Genomic DNA, 21,482 nt, shown 5'->3' on the forward strand with positions numbered 1-21,482 from the left:
ATACAATGTTGTACTGTGTTACTTACCTCTACCGTAGCCACTGAGACGGTCTCCTGAACAAGAAGAGTTCCGCTGTATTAATACAATGTTGTACTGTGATACTTACCTCTGAACAAGAAGAGTTCCGCTGTATTAACACAATGTTGTACTGTGTTACTTACCTCTACCGTAGCCACTGAGACGGTCTCCTGAACAAGAAGAGTTCCGCTGTATTAATACAATGTTGTACTGTGTTACTTACCTCTACCGTAGCCACTGAGACGGTCTCCTGAACAAGAAGAGTTCCGCTGTATTAATACAATGTTGTACTGTGTTACTTACCTCTACCGTAGCCACTGAGACGGTCTCCTGAACAAGAAGAGTTCCGCTGTATTAATACAATGTTGTACTGTGTTACTTACCTCTACCGTAGCCACTGAGACGGTCTCCTGAACAAGAAGAGTTCCGCTGTATTAATACAATGTTGTACTGTGTTACTGACCTCTACCGTAGCCACTGAGACGGTCTCCTGAACAAGAAGAGTTCCGCTGTATTAATACAATGTTGTACTGTGTTACTGACCTCTACCGTAGCCACTGAGACGGTCTCCTGAACAAGAAGAGTTCCGCTGTATTAATACAATGTTGTACTGTGTTACTTACCTCTACCGTAGCCACTGAGACGGTCTCCTGAACAAGAAGAGTTCCGCTGTATTAATACAATGTTGTACTGTGTTACTTACCTCTACCGTAGCCACTGAGACGGTCTCCTGAACAAGAAGAGTTCCGCTGTATTAATACAATGTTGTACTGTGATACTTACCTCTACCGTAGCCACTGAGACGGTCTCCTGAACAAGACGAGTTCCGCTGTATTAATACAATGTTGTACTGTGTTACTTACCTCTACCGTAGCCACTGAGACGGTCTCCTGAACAAGAACAGTTCCGCTGTATTAACACAATGTTGTACTGTGTTACTTACCTCTACCGTAGCCACTGAGACGGTCTCCTGAACAAGAAGAGTTCCGCTGTATTAACACAATGTTGTACTGTGTTACTTACCTCTACCGTAGCCACTGAGACGGTCTCCTGAACAAGAAGAGTTCCGCTGTATTAACACAATGTTGTACTGTGTTACTTACCTCTACCGTAGCCACTGAGACGGTCTCCTGAACAAGAAGAGTTCCGCTGTATTAATACAATGTTGTACTGTGTTACTTACCTCTACCGTAGCCACTGAGACGGTCTCCTGAACAAGAAGAGTGCCGCTGTATTAACACAATGTTGTACTGTGTTACTTACCTCTACCGTAGCCACTGAGACGGTCTCCTGAACAAGAAGAGTTCCGCTGTATTAACACAATGTTGTACTGTGTTACTTACCTCTACCGTAGCCACTGAGACGGTCTCCTGAACAAGAAGAGTTCCGCTGTATTAACACAATGTTGTACTGTGTTACTTACCTCTACCGTAGCCACTGAGACGGTCTCCTGAACAAGAAGAGTTCCGCTGTATTAACACAATGTTGTACTGTGTTACTTACCTCTACCGTAGCCACTGAGACGGTCTCCTGAACAAGAAGAGTTCCGCTGTATTAACACAATGTTGTACTGTGTTACTTACCTCTACCGTAGCCACTGAGACGGTCTCCTGAACAAGAAGAGTTCCGCTGTATTAACACAATGTTGTACTGTGTTACTTACCTCTACCGTAGCCACTGAGACGGTCTCCTGAACAAGAAGAGTTCCGCTGTATTAACACAATGTTGTACTGTGTTACTTACCTCTACCGTAGCCACTGAGACGGTCTCCTGAACAAGAAGAGTTCCGCTGTATTAACACAATGTTGTACTGTGTTACTTACCTCTACCGTAGCCACTGAGACGGTCTCCTGAACAAGAAGAGTTCCGCTGTATTAACACAATGTTGTACTGTGTTACTTACCTCTACCGTAGCCACTGAGACGGTCTCCTGAACAAGAAGAGTTCCGCTGTATTAACACAATGTTGTACTGTGTTACTTACCTCTACCGTAGCCACTGAGACGGTCTCCTGAACAAGAAGAGTTCCGCTGTATTAACACAATGTTGTACTGTGTTACTTACCTCTACCGTAGCCACTGAGACGGTCTCCTGAACAAGAAGAGTTCCGCTGTATTAACACAATGTTGTACTGTGTTACTTACCTCTACCGTAGCCACTGAGACGGTTTCCTGAACAAGAAGAGTTCCGCTGTATTAACACAATGTTGTACTGTGTTACTTACCTCTACCGTAGCCACTGAGACGGTCTCCTGAACAAGAAGAGTTCCGCTGTATTAACACAATGTTGTACTGTGTTACTTACCTCTACCGTAGCCACTGAGACGGTCTCCTGAACAAGAAGAGTTCCGCTGTATTAATACAATGTTGTACTGTGTTACTTACCTCTACCGTAGCCACTGAGATGGTCTCCTACCGTTACCGTGGCCACTGAGACGGTCTCCTGAACAAGAAGAGTTCCGCTATATTAATACAATGTTGTACTGTGTTACTTACCGTTACTGTGGCCACTGAGACGGTCTCCTGAACAAGAAGAGTTCCGCTATATTAATACAATGTTGTACTGTGTTACTTACCGTTATTGTGGCCACTGAGATGGTCTCCTGAACAAGAAGAGTTTCGCTGTATTAATACAATGTTATAATGTGTTACTTACCGTTACTGTGGCAACTGAGATGGTCTCCTGAACAAGAAGAGTTCCGCTGTATTAATACAATGTTGTACTGTGTTACTTACCGTTACCGTGGCCACTGAGACGGTCTCCTGAACAAGAAGAGTTCCGCTGTATTAATACAATGTTATACTGTGTTACTTACCGTTACCGTGGCAACTGAGACGGTCTCCTGAACAAGAAGAGTTCCGCTGTATTAATACAATGTTATACTGTGTTACTTACCGTTACCGTGGCAACTGAGACGGTCTCCTGAACAAGAAGAGTTCCGCTATATTAATACAATGTTGTACTGTGTTACTTACCGTTACCGTGGCCACTGAGACGGTCTGCTGAACAAGAAGAGTTCCGCTGTATTAATACAATGTTATACTGTGTTACTTACCGTTACCGTGGCCACTGAGACGGTCTCCTGAACAAGAAGAGTTCCGCTGTATTAATACAATGTTTACTGTGTTACTTACCGTTACCGTGGCCACTGAGACGGTCTCCTGAACAAGAAGAGTTCCGCTGTATTCCACCTGAGCGGAGATTTCCAGCGTTCTTCGCTGGTTGTTATCATGCCGTCCATCCACCGTGGCCTGCACGTATATCAGCTGTTCTGACTGCCAGTTCTCATTGGTCAGTGTGACGCCACATGATGACATCACACCCTGGTTGTCACGCCAACTGATGACCGCCTGTGGGATATATGATCCTGTTCCCGGACATGTGATGTCACTGTCGACTTCCGGAATGAAAGTGTCGATGTGCAAGGTACAGTTGGAGGAATGATTGCAGAATACAACTGGTGGAAACGTTGATTTAATGCGGACAATTTTAGCATCGGCACCTTCTGTTACTGTGAGAGATGTCTTACCAATAACCTGACAATAATAAAAAATATTAATAATACCTCAACATTTCAACAAATTACTCACTTCTCAACATTTCAACATAACACTAACATCTCAACATATTACTAACATCACAACATTTAAATAACACTTCAACATAGTACTAACATCACAACATTTAAATAACATATCAACATAGTACTAACATATCAACATAATTCTAACATCTCAACATTTAAACATATTACCAACGTCTCAACATTTAAACATATTACTAACATCTTAATATTTAAACATATTACTAACATCTAAATGCTTAAACATATTACTAACATCTTAATATTTAAACATATTACTAACATCTTAACATTACAATATATTATTGTATTAACATTTCAACATTTAATCATAGTACTAACATTTCAACATACTACTATGTTAACATATTAGTAACATCTTAACATTTAAACATATTCCTAACATCTCATTATTTAAACATATTACTAACATCTCGTACCATATCAATAACATTTCGACACATTACCAACACTAACACCTCAACATTTAAACATTACAACTGACTTTTAGCACGTTGAAATGGCTTCCTTAGTTTGTAACAGCAGTCACCATGTTATGATGAACTACACTGTATGTGATCAAACAATAAACTGATCATGTACCTGTATTTCCAGTTTGTATTCATTGCTCTTGACATACGGACTCTTTGTCTCCGTGCAGCTGCCCACCCGACATGCTTGTAGAGCACAGAAGATCTGGAAAATAATCATCAAAATGTGATACTGAGAAAATGTTTTAATCATTTGATGTGATGTTATGAAAATGCATGTTTTAATCATTACGAGGTAATACTGTGTAAATGCTTTAATCATTTGATGTGATGTTATAAAAATATTTTAATCATTACGATGTCATACTGTGAAAATATTTTATTCATTACGATGTCATACTGTGAAAATATTGTAATAAGTATGTGATGCTGTAAATCGTTTTAATTATTACCAACTATAACACAAACTAATTTACAGACTGTAATTATGAATAATTATGTTAAAATGTTCAGTTAAAGAGATAGAGATACTTAGTGTCACCACATTTCAAAATAATCTTTCCCGACTGCTATTGTGATAATTATGTTCACATAAACACTTACAGTGTCACCATATTTCACTGCCCAATCAGAAGACAGCTTCTTGTCACTTCTCGTAGTGTTGTCTGTGACGGTAGACTCGGATGTGACATTGTCACCAGTGAACCACAGAACTGAGATTTGAACCGATGGATCCACCACATAGTCACTCCAGTCACAGACTAACGTCAGCTCCAACGTTGATTCATTGAATTCAACTGATAATTGTGGTTCCACTCCTACAGCTGGAAATTCTGAAAATTCATTCAAATTCATTAATTGTACATTATTTTAATGTTCAGCTTTGAAGTGATCATGATGTTTAGAATCTGCAAGTTTTCAAAGTTGTATAAAAGATTTTTTCATTCGGAAAACCAAAACGACTAATAGCTGAATATAACTACATGTATGTAAATCCTTTAGAAGTGTAACAGTATTAAATAGTGACTAACATTAATTATTCAGGTAATTTTTATTTCTTGGATCATTGCCTTTATGTTCCTGGAAAACCCCCAATAATCAGATATAGTAGAGAAACAGTTTGTGTAATATTTAAAACTCACGTGTTCGGTCAGTCCACACAGTGGAGTTTCTGTTCGGATCACAGACAAGTGTGTCGTTACCTTGAGGGCTCTTTCCAAACTTGTAGCAAGTTGAATCAATGAAACAACGAGCCTCCTAGTTAAAAAAACCAATACTACATTCACTATTAATATCCAATAGTGTTACAATATGACAAAAATATCACATTGACTATTAATATCCAGTAGTGTTACAATATAATGAAACTATGCAGATTGTATATTCACAATCATACACACATTAAGTTGAGTATTTGCACAAATGTCTCTAGTAACTCACATTAATACTGTATGTTTCAGTATCTGAACAGTAGTAATTCAAGTAACATTGCATGTTTCAGTAACTGAACAGTAGTAATTCAAGTAATGATGTATGTTTCAGTAACTGAACAGTAGTAATTCAAGTAACACTGCCTGTTTCAGTATCTGAATAGTAATAATTCAAGTAACACTGCATGTTTCAGTATCTGAACAGAATATACCATAAATCATTGAATAGAGGCCTGCCATACATAATTATCTGTTAGTTCTATTCTATTTGTTTTAAAGTACCAATATGTTAGAACATTTTGCCTGCATCGAATAGAGGTTTGCCTTGAATAGAGGCCGGGTCCCAGAGCCTAGATTTCTATTCGCTGATTTACTGTAGAAGTGGTAACTCGCATGAACACTATGTTTCGTTATCTCAACAGTAGTAACTGACATGAACGCTATTTTTCATTATCTGAATAGTAGTAACTCACGTGAACACTATTTTTCATTATCTGAACAGTAGTAACTCACGTGAACGCTATGTTTCGCTATCTGAACATTAGTAACTCATATGAACGCTATGTTTCACTATCTGAACAGTAGTGACTCACGTGGATGCTATGTTTCACTATCTGAACAGTAGTAACTCACGTGAACGCTATGTTTCATTATCTGAACAGTAGTAACTCACGTGGATGCTATGTTTCATTATCTGAACAGTAGTAACTCACGTGAACGCTATGTTTCATTATCTGAACAGTAGTAACTCAGGTGGATGCTATGTTTCAATATCTGAACAGTAGTAACTCACGTGAACGCTATGTTTCATTATCTGACCAGTAGTATCTCACACGAACGCTGTGTTTCATTATCTGAACAGTAGTAACTCACGTGGATGCTATGTTTCATTATCTGACCAGTAGTAACTCACGTGAACGCTATGTTTCATTATCTGACCAGTAGTAACTCAGGTGAACGCTGTGTTTCATTATCTGACCAGTAGTAACTTAAGTAAACGCTATATTTCATTATCTGACCAGTAGTAACTCACGTGAACGCTATATTTCATTATCTGACCAGTAGTAACTCACGTGAACGCTATATTTCATTATCTGACCAGTAGTAACTCACGTGAACGCTATATTTCATTATCTGACTAGTAGTAACTCACACGAACGCTATATTTCATTATCTGACTAGTAGTAACTCACACGAACGCTGTGTTTCATTATCTGAACAGTAGTAACTCACGTGGATGCTATGTTTCATTATCTGACCAGTAGTAACTCACGTGAACGCTATGTTTCATTATCTGACCAGTAGTAACTCAGGTGAACGCTGTGTTTCATTATCTGACTTGTAGTAACTTAAGTAAACGCTATATTTCATTATCTGACCAGTAGTAACTCACGTGAACGCTATATTTCATTATCTGACCAGTAGTAACTCACGTAAACGCTATATTTCATTATCTGACCAGTAGTAACTCACGTGAACGCTATATTTCATTATCTGACCAGTAGTAACTCACACGAACGCTGTGTTTCATTATGTGACCAGTAGTAACTCAAGTGAACTCAATGTTTCATTATCTGAACAGTAGTAACTCAAGTGATCGCTATGTTTCATTATCTGAACAGTAGTAACTCACGTTGATGCTACATGTTTCGTTGTTGCAGGTGATGCACGACGAATCGACCACCTCATAGAAATGGGCCTGGCTGAACAACGTGCCTTCAATAGTGACCTCGATGTAGTAGCTGCCCACGGCTGTCAAGGGACATACAACTTGTTGAAATGACACGAACGTTGCCGAGGTTGTTATCACATCATTGCTCTTTGTGTAGGAGAATGTTGCACTATACTAAAATCAAAGTATACAAACGTTTCATATTTACACTTCATATTGATATATTTATCAAGTTCAACACATAAATGTAGGTAAACAAGAAACGATACATACTGATTAGAATCTATTGTAAACTGATAGCGAGTGTCTTCTGTATTGTGATTGGTTAATTACATTCTTTTCCCGGGATCAAATGAAAATAACACCCGGAATTCTAATGACGTCATTAGAAAGTAACGCCATTAGCGATTGGAACAGGTCAGGTTGACGGTTCAAGAGTCTAAAGTTAGATTGTAGCCAGGTATTTTTTTTAAGAAATACCAAATATACAATTAGTTCCGTAGAAAAACGATTCAGTTTACAATCGTATCGATTCATATTGTATAAGAAACTGTTTTAAATATCTGCATAGTTTTTGAACATATCTTAAGAACTTAGTTTGCTATTTTTATTTGAAAATGGATATTTTTGCACATATCTAATAATATAGAATGCTAAATTTATGTGGAAATGGATATTTTAATCTTTCCAAGAAGACTGGAAGAGGCAGGTAAATAAAGAATGTTGTGTGTACCACAGCTTTGGTCAGCCTGCATTTGAGATTGTCCGACCTGATGAATGTGTCACCAAAGATAACAACTGAAGAACAATCTGAGGTTTTCCTGTCACAGCGAGCGTTGGCAATGTACTCTATGGCTGGAGGCTGTGAGGCATCTACAGAGCAGTCAGGACTGAGGAAACCTTCGTCACACATACAAACACCTGTACAAAGAAAAGCATCACAAATACAGTATCACCATACAATAGCATGTCTTCACTGGTTACAAGGACATCACAAATACAGTATCACCATACAATAGCATGTCTTCACTGGTTACAAGGACATCACAAATACAGTATCACCATACAATAGCATGTCTTCACTGGTTACAAGGACATCACAAATACAGTATCACCATACAATAGCATGTCTTCACTGGTTACAAGGACATCACAAATACAGTATCACCATACAATAGCATGTCTTCATTGGATACAAGGTCATCACAAATACAGTATCACCATACACTAGCATGTCTTCACTGGTTACAAGGACATCACAAATACAGTATCACCATACACTAGCATGTCTTCACTGGATACAAGGTCATCACAAATACAGTATCATCATACACTAGCATGTCTTCACTGGTTACAAGGACATCACAAATACAGTATCACCATACACTAGCATGTCTTCACTGGTTACAAGGACATCACAAATACAGTATCACCATACAATAGCGTGTCTTCACTGGTTACAAGGAGCGGGATTACGTGTTTCCCTTTACACAATCAATGGTGGGACTATTGAGCTATTTCGTGTGCCAGCCAGTGCCCCACAAACTGGTGTAACAACGTTAGTGGTATGTACTATCACGAGATGGTGCATATAAAAGATCCCTTGCTACTAATCGAAATGAGTAACCCATAGATTGCTGGGGTTAGTTTTCCTCTCATTATATGACTAGTCCTTAATCATATTTTCAACACCATAACTGAGAAGAGGATTAACAAAATAATACATCAAGTCATCCTTACAAACAAATGCCTTGTCATTTAATCCATCGTTTTATTAATGGGTCAGTCAGGCAGCTTTTTAGTAGTTTTGTTTTTGTGGTGAAATAAATTATACTTATAACTGCAAAATAGAACGTGAAAAATACAATTGTAATTTTGATTTCAGACATTTTAGCGTGAAGTGAGAACCACTTTGGTCAAGTAATCTGTTACAGTAGTTCAATACGTCTCCTTGCAGTAAACTGAAGAAAAATAAAGCCACCAACCTGCTACACACTTGCCCTGGTTACTACATCCATTGCTGCAAACCAGCTCGATGACGTGAAAATCTGGTCTAGGTACGCCACCGATATTCACCCACATGGTGACGTCAAACGTGAAGAGAGACAGACACTGCAGGATGAAACCCTGAAGAGCTTCCTGTGCCCAGTCAAGGCTGTCCATGATCTACAAACACACATCCAATAGTTCATGATCTACAAACACACACATCCAATAGTCCATGATATACAAACACACACATCCAATAGTCCATGATCTACAAACAAATACATCCAATAGTCCATGATATACAAACACACACATACAATAGTCCATGATCTACAAACACACACATCCGATAGTCCATGATCTACAAACAAATACATCCAATAGTCCATGATATACAAACACACACATCCAATAGTCCATGAACTACAAACAAAAACATCCAAGTCCATGATCTACAAACACACACATCCGATAGTCCATGATCTACAAACACACACATCCAATAGTCCATTAACTGCAAACATACATCCAATAGTCCATGATCTACAAACACACACATCCAATAATCCTTGAACTACAAACACATACATCCAATAGTCCATGATCTACAAACATACATCCAATAGTCCATGATCTACAAACACACACACATCCAATAGTCCATGATCTACAAACGTACACATCCAATAATCCATGATGTACAAACACACACATCCGATAGTCCATGATGTACAAACACACACATCCAATAGCCCACGATCTATAAACACACACACACATCCAATAGTCCATGATCTACAAACATACACATCCAATAGTCCATGATATACAAACATACATCCAATAGTCCATGATCTACAAACACACACATACAATAGTCCATGATCTACACACAAATACATCCAATAGTCCATGATATACACACAAATACATCCAACAGTCCATGATATACAAACATACACATCCAATAGTCCATGATATACAAACACACACATCCAATAGTCCATGATCTACAAACAAATACATCCAATAGTCCATGATATACAAACACACACATCCAATAGTCCACTACAAACAAAAACATCCAAGTCCATGATATACAAACACACACATCCGATAGTCCATGATCTACAAACACATACATCCAATAGTCCATAATGCAAACATACATCCAATAGTCCATGATCTACAAACACACACAGTCCAATATGATACTACAAACACATACATCCAATAGTCCATGATGTACAAACACATACATCCAATAGTCCATGATCTACAAACACACACATCCAATAGTCCATGATCTACAAACGTACACATCCAATAGTCCATGATATACAAACACACACATCCAATAGTCCATGATATACAAACACACACATCCAATAGTCCATGATCTACAAACACACACACACATCCAATAGTCCATGATCTACAAACAAACACAGCCAATAGTCCATGATATACAAACACACACATCCAATAGTCCATGATCTACAAACACACACATCCAATAGTCCATGATCTACAAACATACACATCCAATAGTCCATGATATACAAACATACATCCAATAGTCCATGATCTCCACACACATCCATAGTCCATGATACACACACACACATCCAATAGTCCATGATATACACAACACACACATCCAATAGTCCATGATCTACAAACACACACATCCAATAGTCCATGATCATGATACATCCAAATCCATGATGTACAAACAAATACATCCAATAGTCTATGATATACAAACACATACATCCAATAGTACATGATGTACAAACACATACATCCAATAGTCCATGATATACAAACACACACATCCAATAGTCCATGATCTACAAACAAATACATCCAAAAGTCCATGATATATAAACATACACATCCAATAGTCCATGATATACAAACACACACATCCAATAGTCCATGATCTACAAACAAATACATCCAATAGTCCATGATATACAAACATACACATCCAATAGTCCATGATCTACAAACACACACATCCAATAGTCCATGATCTACAAACACACACATCCAATAGTCCATGATATACAAACACACACATCCAATAGTCCATGATATACAAACACACACATCCAATAGTTCATGATCTACAAACACACACATCCAATAGTCCACGATATACAAACACACACATCCAATAGTCCATGATATACAAACACACACATCCAATAGTCCATGATCTACAAACACACACATCCAATAGTTCCATGATATACAAACACACACATCCAATAGTCCATGATCTACAAACACACACATCCAATAGTCCATGATATACAAACACACACATCCAATAGTCCATGATCTATAAACACACACATCCAATAGTCCATGATCTACAAACACACACATCCAATAGTCCATGATATACAAACACACACATCCAATAGTCCATGATCTACAAACACACACATCCAATAGTCCATGATATACAAACACACACATCCAATAGTTCATGATCTACAAACACACACATCCAATAGTCGATGATCTACAAACACACACACATCCAATAGTCCATGATCTACAAACACACACATCCAATAGTCCATGATCTACAAACACACACATACAATAGTCCATGATCTACACACAAATACGTCCACTAGTCCATGATATACACACAAATACATCCAACAGTCCATGATATACAAGCACATACATCCAATAGTACATGATCTACAAACACATACATCCAATAGTCCATAATGTACAAACAAATACATCCAATAGTCTATGATATACAAACACATACATCCAATAGTACATGATGCACAAACACATACATCCAATAGTCCATACTATACAAACACACACATCCGATAGTGTATGATCTACAAACACATACATCCAATAGTCCATGATGTACAAACAAATACATCCGATAGTCCATGATATACAAACACATACATCCAATAGTCCATGATGTACACACACATACATCCAATAGTCCATGATATACAAACATACATCCAATAGTCCATGATCAACAAACACACATCCAATAGTCCATGATGTACAAACACATACATCCAATAGTCCATGATATACAAACACACACATCCAACAGTCCATGATCTACTATCACATACATCCAATAACTACCTTTCAACATTTAAGTCTGCCGATACTGTCAATGATAATCAAAATATGTTTCTGTTAAGACTGTCCATGATACTGGTAGCCAAAACATGCTTCAACATGATTAAATCATCTAAGACATTCCAGGATACCAGTAGTCAAACTATGTTTCAACATGATTAAATCATTTAAGACTGTCCAGGATACCAGTAGTCAAACTATGTTTCAACATGATTAAATCTGTTAAGACTGTCCAGGATACAAATAGTTAATTTTTCAACATGATTAAATTTGTTAATCTGAATAACAAAACCATAATACATGGTCAGGGCAGTATCTCTGCACAATGCAGGATCGAATGGGCATTTGGCAAAATAATGATTGATTCCATAACCTCTATCTAGTGCCTCGTCTATAGGAGGACAGCTACTTCCGTGGAGATCCTTTACTAAAGAGTTCATCCCTCTTGCACTTCAAAAAGACTGTCCAAGATAGTCAGAACATGTTGCTATACAGAACAAAATAAATTAAGGGCCAGTTGACTTTTTGGTAATTCTTTGCGAGTGTCATTATTTTAAACCATTTTCATTACAGATAAGTTCCAAATATTGTTTTTTATGAAAACTAACGAAATGTGAAATTGGCAAAAATACTTGTCATTTTGTTTGCTGTAAATTATTGTTCAAATCATTGATTTAAGCAACAATGCAACAATGTTGACACCTTACAACTGAAGAAGCTATATTTTTTTAACAAATCAAAAATGCCTAAAACATATACTGGAACTGAACTGATTTTTTGCTTATATATGATTAAAACTGTTAAGAATGTCCATGAGAGTCAAAACATGTTGTAGCATGTTAAAAAAATCATTTTTGCATAACAGACTGCTTTTTATGTTGATTAATTATATATTGCCATACTTAAATTGTATAAGATAAAGCAATTTGTTTTGTTTAACGACACCAATAAAGCACATTGATTTATTAATCATCGGCTATTGAATGTCACACATTTTGTAATTTTGACATATAGTCTTATAAAGGAAATCCGCTACATTTTTTTATTATTAACAAAGGATATTTTATATGCATCATCCCACAGATAGGATAGCACATATCACAGTATTTGATATACCAGTCGTGGTGCTCTGGCTGGAACGAGAAATAGCTCAATGGGCACACTGACAGGGATCGATCCTAGACCGACCTCACATAAAGTGAGCGTTTTACCGCCCGAATGTAGATAAATGTATATGTATAAGCTACAGCTGTTGGCCAGTCATACCTTTTAATGTATATGTATAAGCTACAGCTGTTGGCCAGTCATACCTTTTAATGTATATGTGTAAGCTACAGCTGTTGGCCAATCATACCTTTTAATGTTAACAGGGAAACATCTAGCTCGGTCTGTAGAGCGTAGATAAAGATAAATGTATAAGCTACAGCTGTTGGCCAGTCATACCGTTTAATGTTAACAGGGAAACATGTAGCTTGGTCTGTAGAGCGTTTTACCGCCCGAATGCAGATAAAAGTATATGTATAAGCTACAGCTGTTGGCCAGTCATACCTTTTAATGTTAACAGGGAAACATCTAGCTTGGTCTGTAGAGCGTTTGGCTTGGTCATAGGTGGGCTTATTCTTTGACTGGGTTTTCCCCCATCCCAACTAGTACCCGACAACTGGTAAATCAAAGGCTGTGATATGTGCCATCCTGTTTACAGGTGAGAAAGTGTTATAAAAGATCCCATGCTACTAATGGAAACATGTAATGGGTTTTCTCAGAAGACTACATGTCAGAATTAACGAATGTTTGACATCCCATAACTGATGATTCATTAATCAATGTGCTCTAGTGTTGTCATTAAAAAACAACTTTAGTTCATAAACGTAAATAAATATAGTTTAAAGCATAAACGTCAAAGGTTGTGGATGAGTGTTTCACCTGGATGTCGGAGACGCAGGACGCGATGCTGATCTCGAGCTGGAGACTGAGGAGGTTCATACACCGCGCTCCAATCGTCGTGTTGAGGATGTATCCACGGCAATAAGCTCTCGCCTGCTGCTCAGTGTAACCCAGGTTTTGTGTCGGCCAGGTGAACACCTGCAAACACATCAACAGTACAGTGAAATAGTTTAACCTAGGCTTTATGTTGGCCAGGTCACACCTACAAACATCAACAGTACAGTGAGATAGTGTAACCCAGGTTTTGTGTTGGCCAGGTCACACCTACAAACACATCAACAGTACAGTGAGATAGTGTAACCCAAGCTTTGTGTTGGCCAGGTGAACACCTACAAACACATCAACAGTACAGTGAGATAGTGTAACCCAAGCTTGTGTTGGCCAGGTCACACCTACAAACACATCAACAGTACAGTGAGATAGTGTAACCTAGGCTTTGTGTTGGCCAGGTCACACCTACAAACACATCAACACTACAGTGAGATAGTGTAACCCAAGCTTTGTGTTGGCCAGGTAACACCTACAAACACATCAACACTACAGTGAGATAGTGTAAATGAGTAATGTTGACGTAGTTTGTCAAATTGTAGCTCATTTAATGTGGTTCAAACAAATTGTTTTTATACTGAGTTTCAATTGCCAGATTAAATAAAATGTGTTTCAACAAATTTATCGAAATATGTTTTTACAAAATTATCTTAAAAGTATTTGTACAAAAGTGTCTGAAATGTGTGTTTACAAATATATAATATTTTTTCCAAATTATTTAATATTTGTTTCTGGAAATGATCTTTTGTGACTGACTTACCTGTGATCTGTACTCTGCATCATATTGGAAGACGATTTGTTGTAAGTCAGATCCCTTACATCCATGAGGTGGCATTGCTTTTTTCAAATAGTGCTCTGTATAATCTACCCCTGTAATAAATAGAATTATCAAACACTGGTTCAGTAGCAACACTGCAATCTACAATAAATCAAGAGGTTTTCTCTACTGCCTCAGACACAAGACTGTAAAGAAAATGTATAAATGAACTAAACATGTAACCCTGTTAGGTGTTATCTTAGCACAGTATTATTCCAAGGATTGCTGTCCACCTATAAAATGCATCATGTGTTGGATTTGCACTGACGAACATTAAACATCACCTGATGTGAATTTCTTTGACTGTGATTGGTCAGAACATCTGATGACATCAAGATCTGATCCACATTCTGGTTGGTCAGACGACTGACATTTACAGAAGAGTTGCGTTGATGCCGGGAGTTCTTCATCGACACACACACCTGAGTAGTGACTTGTGTCTGCTGACACTCTAACGAAACACAAAAACATGTAACAATTACTATATAACTATAACAAAGAACTATAATGATTGATAATACTGATTATCCGGTATTTCAGGGGTACAATTTATATTACAATCCCCACACTGGAACTAGATTATTCATCCGGTGTTCAGTTTAGAATAGTTTCTGGTTTAGAATGGTAAATTGTTCTTTAAAAACATGACAATCATGGGACTGAAAAACGTCTAGTCTTGAGGGAATTCTAACTTATTGAGGGCCCAGTTTTGAGGAGTGGCACTGTATTAAATGAGAGATAATATGTTAAGTCGTGTTTGAATAATCTATTTAATCTGGGAATAGGTATAGGTAGTACTAAACCAAATAACTTCCGGCTGGGTCAAAGTTCGAGGTGCACCCAACTTTTGATAGAGAAGTGAACACCATAAGTACTGTGATTGGTGATAAATGTGAGTGTGTTGGTTGTAAACAAATTAGTTTCGTCTGCGCAAAAAGTTATGCAATTTTATTTCATCAAGTACCACTGTGTCAAGTAACCTTGTGCTTGAAACATGTATGGGGTACATGTAAAAAAAAGTACGCAAATTTTGTGGGACTAGGGTTGTCATAGACGCTACCCATTATCTCTGAAATGAGCAGCTTAACTCCCAATTTGTTCTGGTTCACTTTAAGGGTGAGGGTTGGTAGTATTTATATCCATGCTATTTATGTCCATGCTATTGATACACTGCAGGTAGGAGTTTTAGCCACATATGTTACTATTGTCATCTATGGGATTTGATTTGGTAGAACACACCCTATAAGATGAAATTGTGTTGAGTAAGTCTTGTTTGAAATAATCTACTTCGTCTGGGAATAAGTGTGAGATGAACATCACAGGCTGGACAAGACTTCTCTTGAGATGATTCACAGTAGTTATATTGAACAAATAAACCAACATCAGTACGTGTATCAGAATCCATTATAATCAGTTAGTAAAGAAGAATATGTAAAGAAAAAATGCATTCAGCATGTAGTCTATTTGCAAGTTGTTTGTATTAATAATTTTTGTTTTAACATTATTGAAGAGATTGTTTTTATTACTGATACCTCCAATGAAGAGAAAATGTTTTTGCATCTTGTGCTTGTTCATCTGTTATGAAGAAGTCGTTTGTTTTGTCATCATCCAGACTTCCACAGAGACCTGTCAGAGACGAGATAAAACTCAAATATTAAACATTGAGTTCGTGCTTATTGATGAAACTCAAATATTAAACATTGAGTTCGTGCTTATTGATGAAACTCAAATATTAAACATTGATTTCGTGCTTATTGATGAAACTAAAATATTAAACATTGAGTTCGTGCTTATTGATAAAACTCAATTATTAAATATTGAGTTTATGCTTATTGATAAAACTCAAATATTAAACATTAAAGTTTGTATTTATTGACAGAACTCAAATATTAAACATTAACAGATTATTAAAATGTGGCTTGTGCCCCCATCAGACACGCACACAACAGAGACTGTGCCCACATCACTAGAGATTATTAAAATGTGGCTTGTGCACACATCAGACACGCACACAATAGAGACTGTACTCACATCACTAGAGATTATTAAAATGTGGCTTGTGCACACATCAGACACGCACACAATAGAGACTGTGCCCACATCACTAGAGATTATTAAAATGTGGCTTGTGCACACATCAGACACGCACACAATAGAGACTGTGCCCACATCACTAGAGATTATTAAAATGTGGCTTGTGCACACATCAGACACGCACACAATAGAGACTGTGCCCACACCACTAGAGATTATTAAAATGTGGCTTGTGCACACATCAGACACGCACACAATAGAGACTGTGCCCACATCACTAGAGATGATTAAAATGTGGCTTGTGAACACATCAGACACGCACACAATAGAGACTGTACTCACATCACTAGAGATTATTAAAATGTGGCTTGTGCACACACCAGACACGCACACAATAGAGACTGTACTCACATCACTAGAGATTATTAAAATGTGGCTTGTGCACACATCAGACACGCACACAATAGAGACTGTACTCACATCACTAGAGATTATTAAAATGTGGCTTGTACACACATCAGACACGCACACAATACAGACTGTACTCACATCACTAGAGATTATTAAAATGTGGCTTGTGCACACATCAGACACGCACACAATAGAGACTGTACTCACATCACTAGAGATTATTCCCCTACTCCAGATGTCGTTTGTACGGACATGTGCACGCGAGCAGGCATGTACGCACGCACGCGCGCACACACACACACACACACACACACACACACACACACACACACACACAGGCCTATATACGTACGTACTTACGTACGAACGTACATCCATCCATCCATCCATGCATGCATGCATGCATACACATATACATACATACATACATACATACATACATACATACATACATACATACATACATACATACTGGATACCCTTATAAGCGGACTGTTTACTTGGCCCTGAGGGTGTCCAGTTTAGAGAGGTTTCATGGTATGGTTTACAATATACGGTTAAATAATTATTGGATTATTTCATACTGTCTTTATGGCATAGGATTATATATCGGAGGAGGCCAACCAAGCTGTCTAGGATTCTGGTAGGTTCCACGTTTATGCAGTTGTCAAGTCAAATACCCACCCTCACCCTCTCACCCCCTTCTAAAAAAAGAAGCAAAAAGAAGAAAACTTAATTAAAATAAGTGAATTATACAGTACCATGTATTTTAAGTGGGAGGTGGGGTCATAATATGTGCCGCCGAGCTAGAAAATACGAGTGCAGAAGGTGCTAAGGCCATGACGGGTGTGTAACGGCTCGCCACCCCTCCCCAATTTTCAGTTATATATTGACCCTCTTTAGCGTTTTCGCAGATCATTTCCTCTGGCTTTTGAAGGATTTTATAGTACAGTTTATTTAAGCATTATTTGACTCTGAACGACAAAACCATAACAGTATTGATATAGTACACTTCTCGGGTAGTTAGTAAAATTGACATCATCGGTGTATCTTTAACACTGACTTGTATTAACGAAAATTTAACTTGGATGAACAAATAAATTAATGGTGCCTGGATTTATGTTGTTTTCTTCATATAGATGGGAACTCTTTACTGTGGTTGTAAATCAGCGTTTTCATAACCTGGATGATATCAACTCAATACTTAACTTTTGTTATACGTTATAGTTTATAAGTAATAAATAAATAATCATATTTGGCTCAGTGACATAAAATTTATATATATATATATATATATATATATATATATATTAAACTTTATATTAAATTTTTTTATGTGTATGACATTTGTTTGCTTTTAGACGTCATTGTTAATTATTAACTTAATGTTTTTCTCTTCTTCTCCGCACCCTGTCTTGAATTAGACACTAATCAGTAAAAATTTCAAATCTCTGTATGAAAAATAAGCAAAAGACCGTACTACAAATCGTCCAAAGTCCACTCTCGCAGTAACCGAGTAACCATACAGTGATTAAAGTTCATACTTATTGATAAAACTCAAATATTAAAGCTTGAGTGTCTGGAATATTTTTATTATTTAAGCATTTAGAATAGATGATCCAGTTCTGTTTGGTACATAAAAAGCGCACCACATCGCTATAGTTTCGCAATGCTCGCTTATCTACATTATCTAGGTCAACTGCAAACCCAATGGCCAGCTTGTTTTCCTTCAATTAGCGGGACGCCAGTAGAACTGGGAATTTACGCGATTTGCGCAGGCGCTGAGCTTCTCACGTGATTTTGAACAAATTTAACTGTCTTGATTGAGGGGTCGTCTCATACCTCCAAAATATATTTATATCCATAGAGATATGGTACAATACCTTTCCAGGGGTCGGTGGGGGATTTGCCTTGAAATTTTGACAGTGACCAGTGGTTGGCATACGCGTTACATGTAAGGGGGTGTTAATAATTTCGTAACGCTCTAGGGGTAGAGAAAGAGGGCGGTATGTTCGATATACGTAATATTTATGAAGACTATATGTTATTTCTATTCATTACTTAGACCTAAAAATGTGATGTTTTTTTTTTAAATGCGCGGTCGGTCTAGGATCGATCCCCATCGGCGGGATTGTTCCAGCCAGTGCGCCATGACTGGTATATAAAATGCCATGGTATGTGATATCCTGTCTGTGGGATGGTACATATAAATGATCCCTTGCTAAAAAAAACAAAATAATAAAAAAATATTTTTAAAATGTAGCGGGTTTCCAAGGCGTGTGTGCAGAGATTTCAGCGGGGTTTGGGGGTTATAGACTGCGTTGAGCGAAGTTTATATGGGGCCATGTCCGCCAGAAGGGTTTCGACCCCCAATACTCTATCCCCTGCACATGCGCCCATTTCCTCTATTAGAAAATTACCAAACGTTTGACATCCAATAGCTGATGATTATTAAATCAATATGCTCTAAAACTGATGTCGTTAAAGAAAACAAACTAACTTTACCCTTTCCAAACGAAATAATATTTATTTGAATTTGTCGATTTTACCACAAGTAAAATTAAAAAGTGAAAACGGTCATTTTCTACTTTAGTATATTTTATTAAAAATATATACAAGATCAATGTGTTATACAAACTAAAGTTTGAAAGTTCTACTAACACTTTATAAAATATTAATGTTTAAATAGGAAGGTACGATTGTCGATAGTACGTTGTCAAGATCAAAACCGGTTTAACGAAAGAATAGTACGTATCCTCAACCGAACGTTCTTTGTACAGCGCAAGATTTCTCATTTAATTTTTTGAGACGAACCCTACAATTTCAAATCCGCAAACGCACGTGCTAACTGAAATTGACAACAGGCTGTCGTTTGTGATTTGCCGAGCAATGGCCGCACAGGCGACGAATCGAGCGTATACTTTTGACGTTCTCCGTTCATAGCGAACACACACGAATTTTTTAAAAGTGCAGTTGAACTTGTATTTCATATTTGTACATGATATTATTATATGGTAACCAGACACTGTAACTTTAATCAAAGAGATCATGCTTATTGATAAAAACTCAAATATTATGCAAATACATTATGCTTATTGATACTAACTTTCGTAATAGATTTGATCATCTACTTCACATACATTAAGATATAAACTGTGATCACAGATTTGATCATCTACTTCACATACATTGAGATATAAACTGTGATCACAGATTTGATCATCTACTTCACATGCATTGAGATACAAACTGTGATCACAGATTTGATCATCTACTTCGCATGCATTGAGATACAACCTGTGATCACAGATTTGATCATCTACTTCGCATACATTGAGATACAACCTGTGATCACAGATTTGATCATCTACTTCGCATGCATTGAGATATAACCTGTGATCACAGATTTGATCATCTACTTCGCATGCATTGAGATATAACCTGTGATCACAGATTTGATCATCTACTTCGCATGCATTGAGATATAACCTGTGATCACAGATTTGATCATCTACTTCGCATGCATTGAGATATAACCTGTGATCACAGATTTGATCATCTACTTCGCATGCATTGAGATATAACCTGTGATCACAGATTTGATCATCTACTTCGCATGCATTGAGATACAAACTGTGATCACAGATTTGATCATCTACTTCGCATGCATTGAGATACAAACTGTGATCACAGATTTGATCATCTACTTCACATGCATTGAGATACAAACTGTGATCACAGATTTGATCATCTACTTCACATGCATTGAGATACAAACTGTGATCACAGATTTGATCATCTACTTCACATGCATTGAGATATAACCTGTGATCACAGATTTGATCATCTACTTCACATACATTGAGATATAACCTGTGATCACAGATTTGATCATCTAC

At 37.4% G+C, this 21,482-nt stretch overlaps 1 protein-coding gene across 2 annotated transcripts in view; it reads right to left on the reverse strand.

Annotated features, from left to right (window-relative positions):
• LOC121382945 overlaps positions 1–21,482 on the reverse strand; it is a 211,391-nt gene that overhangs the window by 55,131 nt on the left and 134,778 nt on the right. For both annotated transcript variants that reach the window (XM_041512633.1, XM_041512632.1), the window contains 11 exons: positions 16,671–16,764; positions 15,423–15,589; positions 15,082–15,191; positions 14,253–14,411; positions 9,179–9,359; positions 7,927–8,114; positions 7,155–7,367; positions 5,234–5,348; positions 4,695–4,924; positions 4,204–4,296; positions 3,152–3,553 (listed from right to left, as the gene is read on the reverse strand). In XM_041512633.1, the coding sequence (XP_041368567.1) occupies positions 3,152–3,553; positions 4,204–4,296; positions 4,695–4,924; positions 5,234–5,348; positions 7,155–7,367; positions 7,927–8,114; positions 9,179–9,359; positions 14,253–14,411; positions 15,082–15,191; positions 15,423–15,589; positions 16,671–16,764 (1,952 nt within the window). The remainder of the gene's footprint in view (positions 1–3,151; positions 3,554–4,203; positions 4,297–4,694; positions 4,925–5,233; positions 5,349–7,154; positions 7,368–7,926; positions 8,115–9,178; positions 9,360–14,252; positions 14,412–15,081; positions 15,192–15,422; positions 15,590–16,670; positions 16,765–21,482) is intronic.

The sequence above is a fragment of the Gigantopelta aegis genome, chromosome 10 (genome assembly GCF_016097555.1).
Source record: "Gigantopelta aegis isolate Gae_Host chromosome 10, Gae_host_genome, whole genome shotgun sequence".
Lineage (NCBI taxonomy): Eukaryota > Metazoa > Mollusca > Gastropoda > Neomphalida > Peltospiridae > Gigantopelta > Gigantopelta aegis.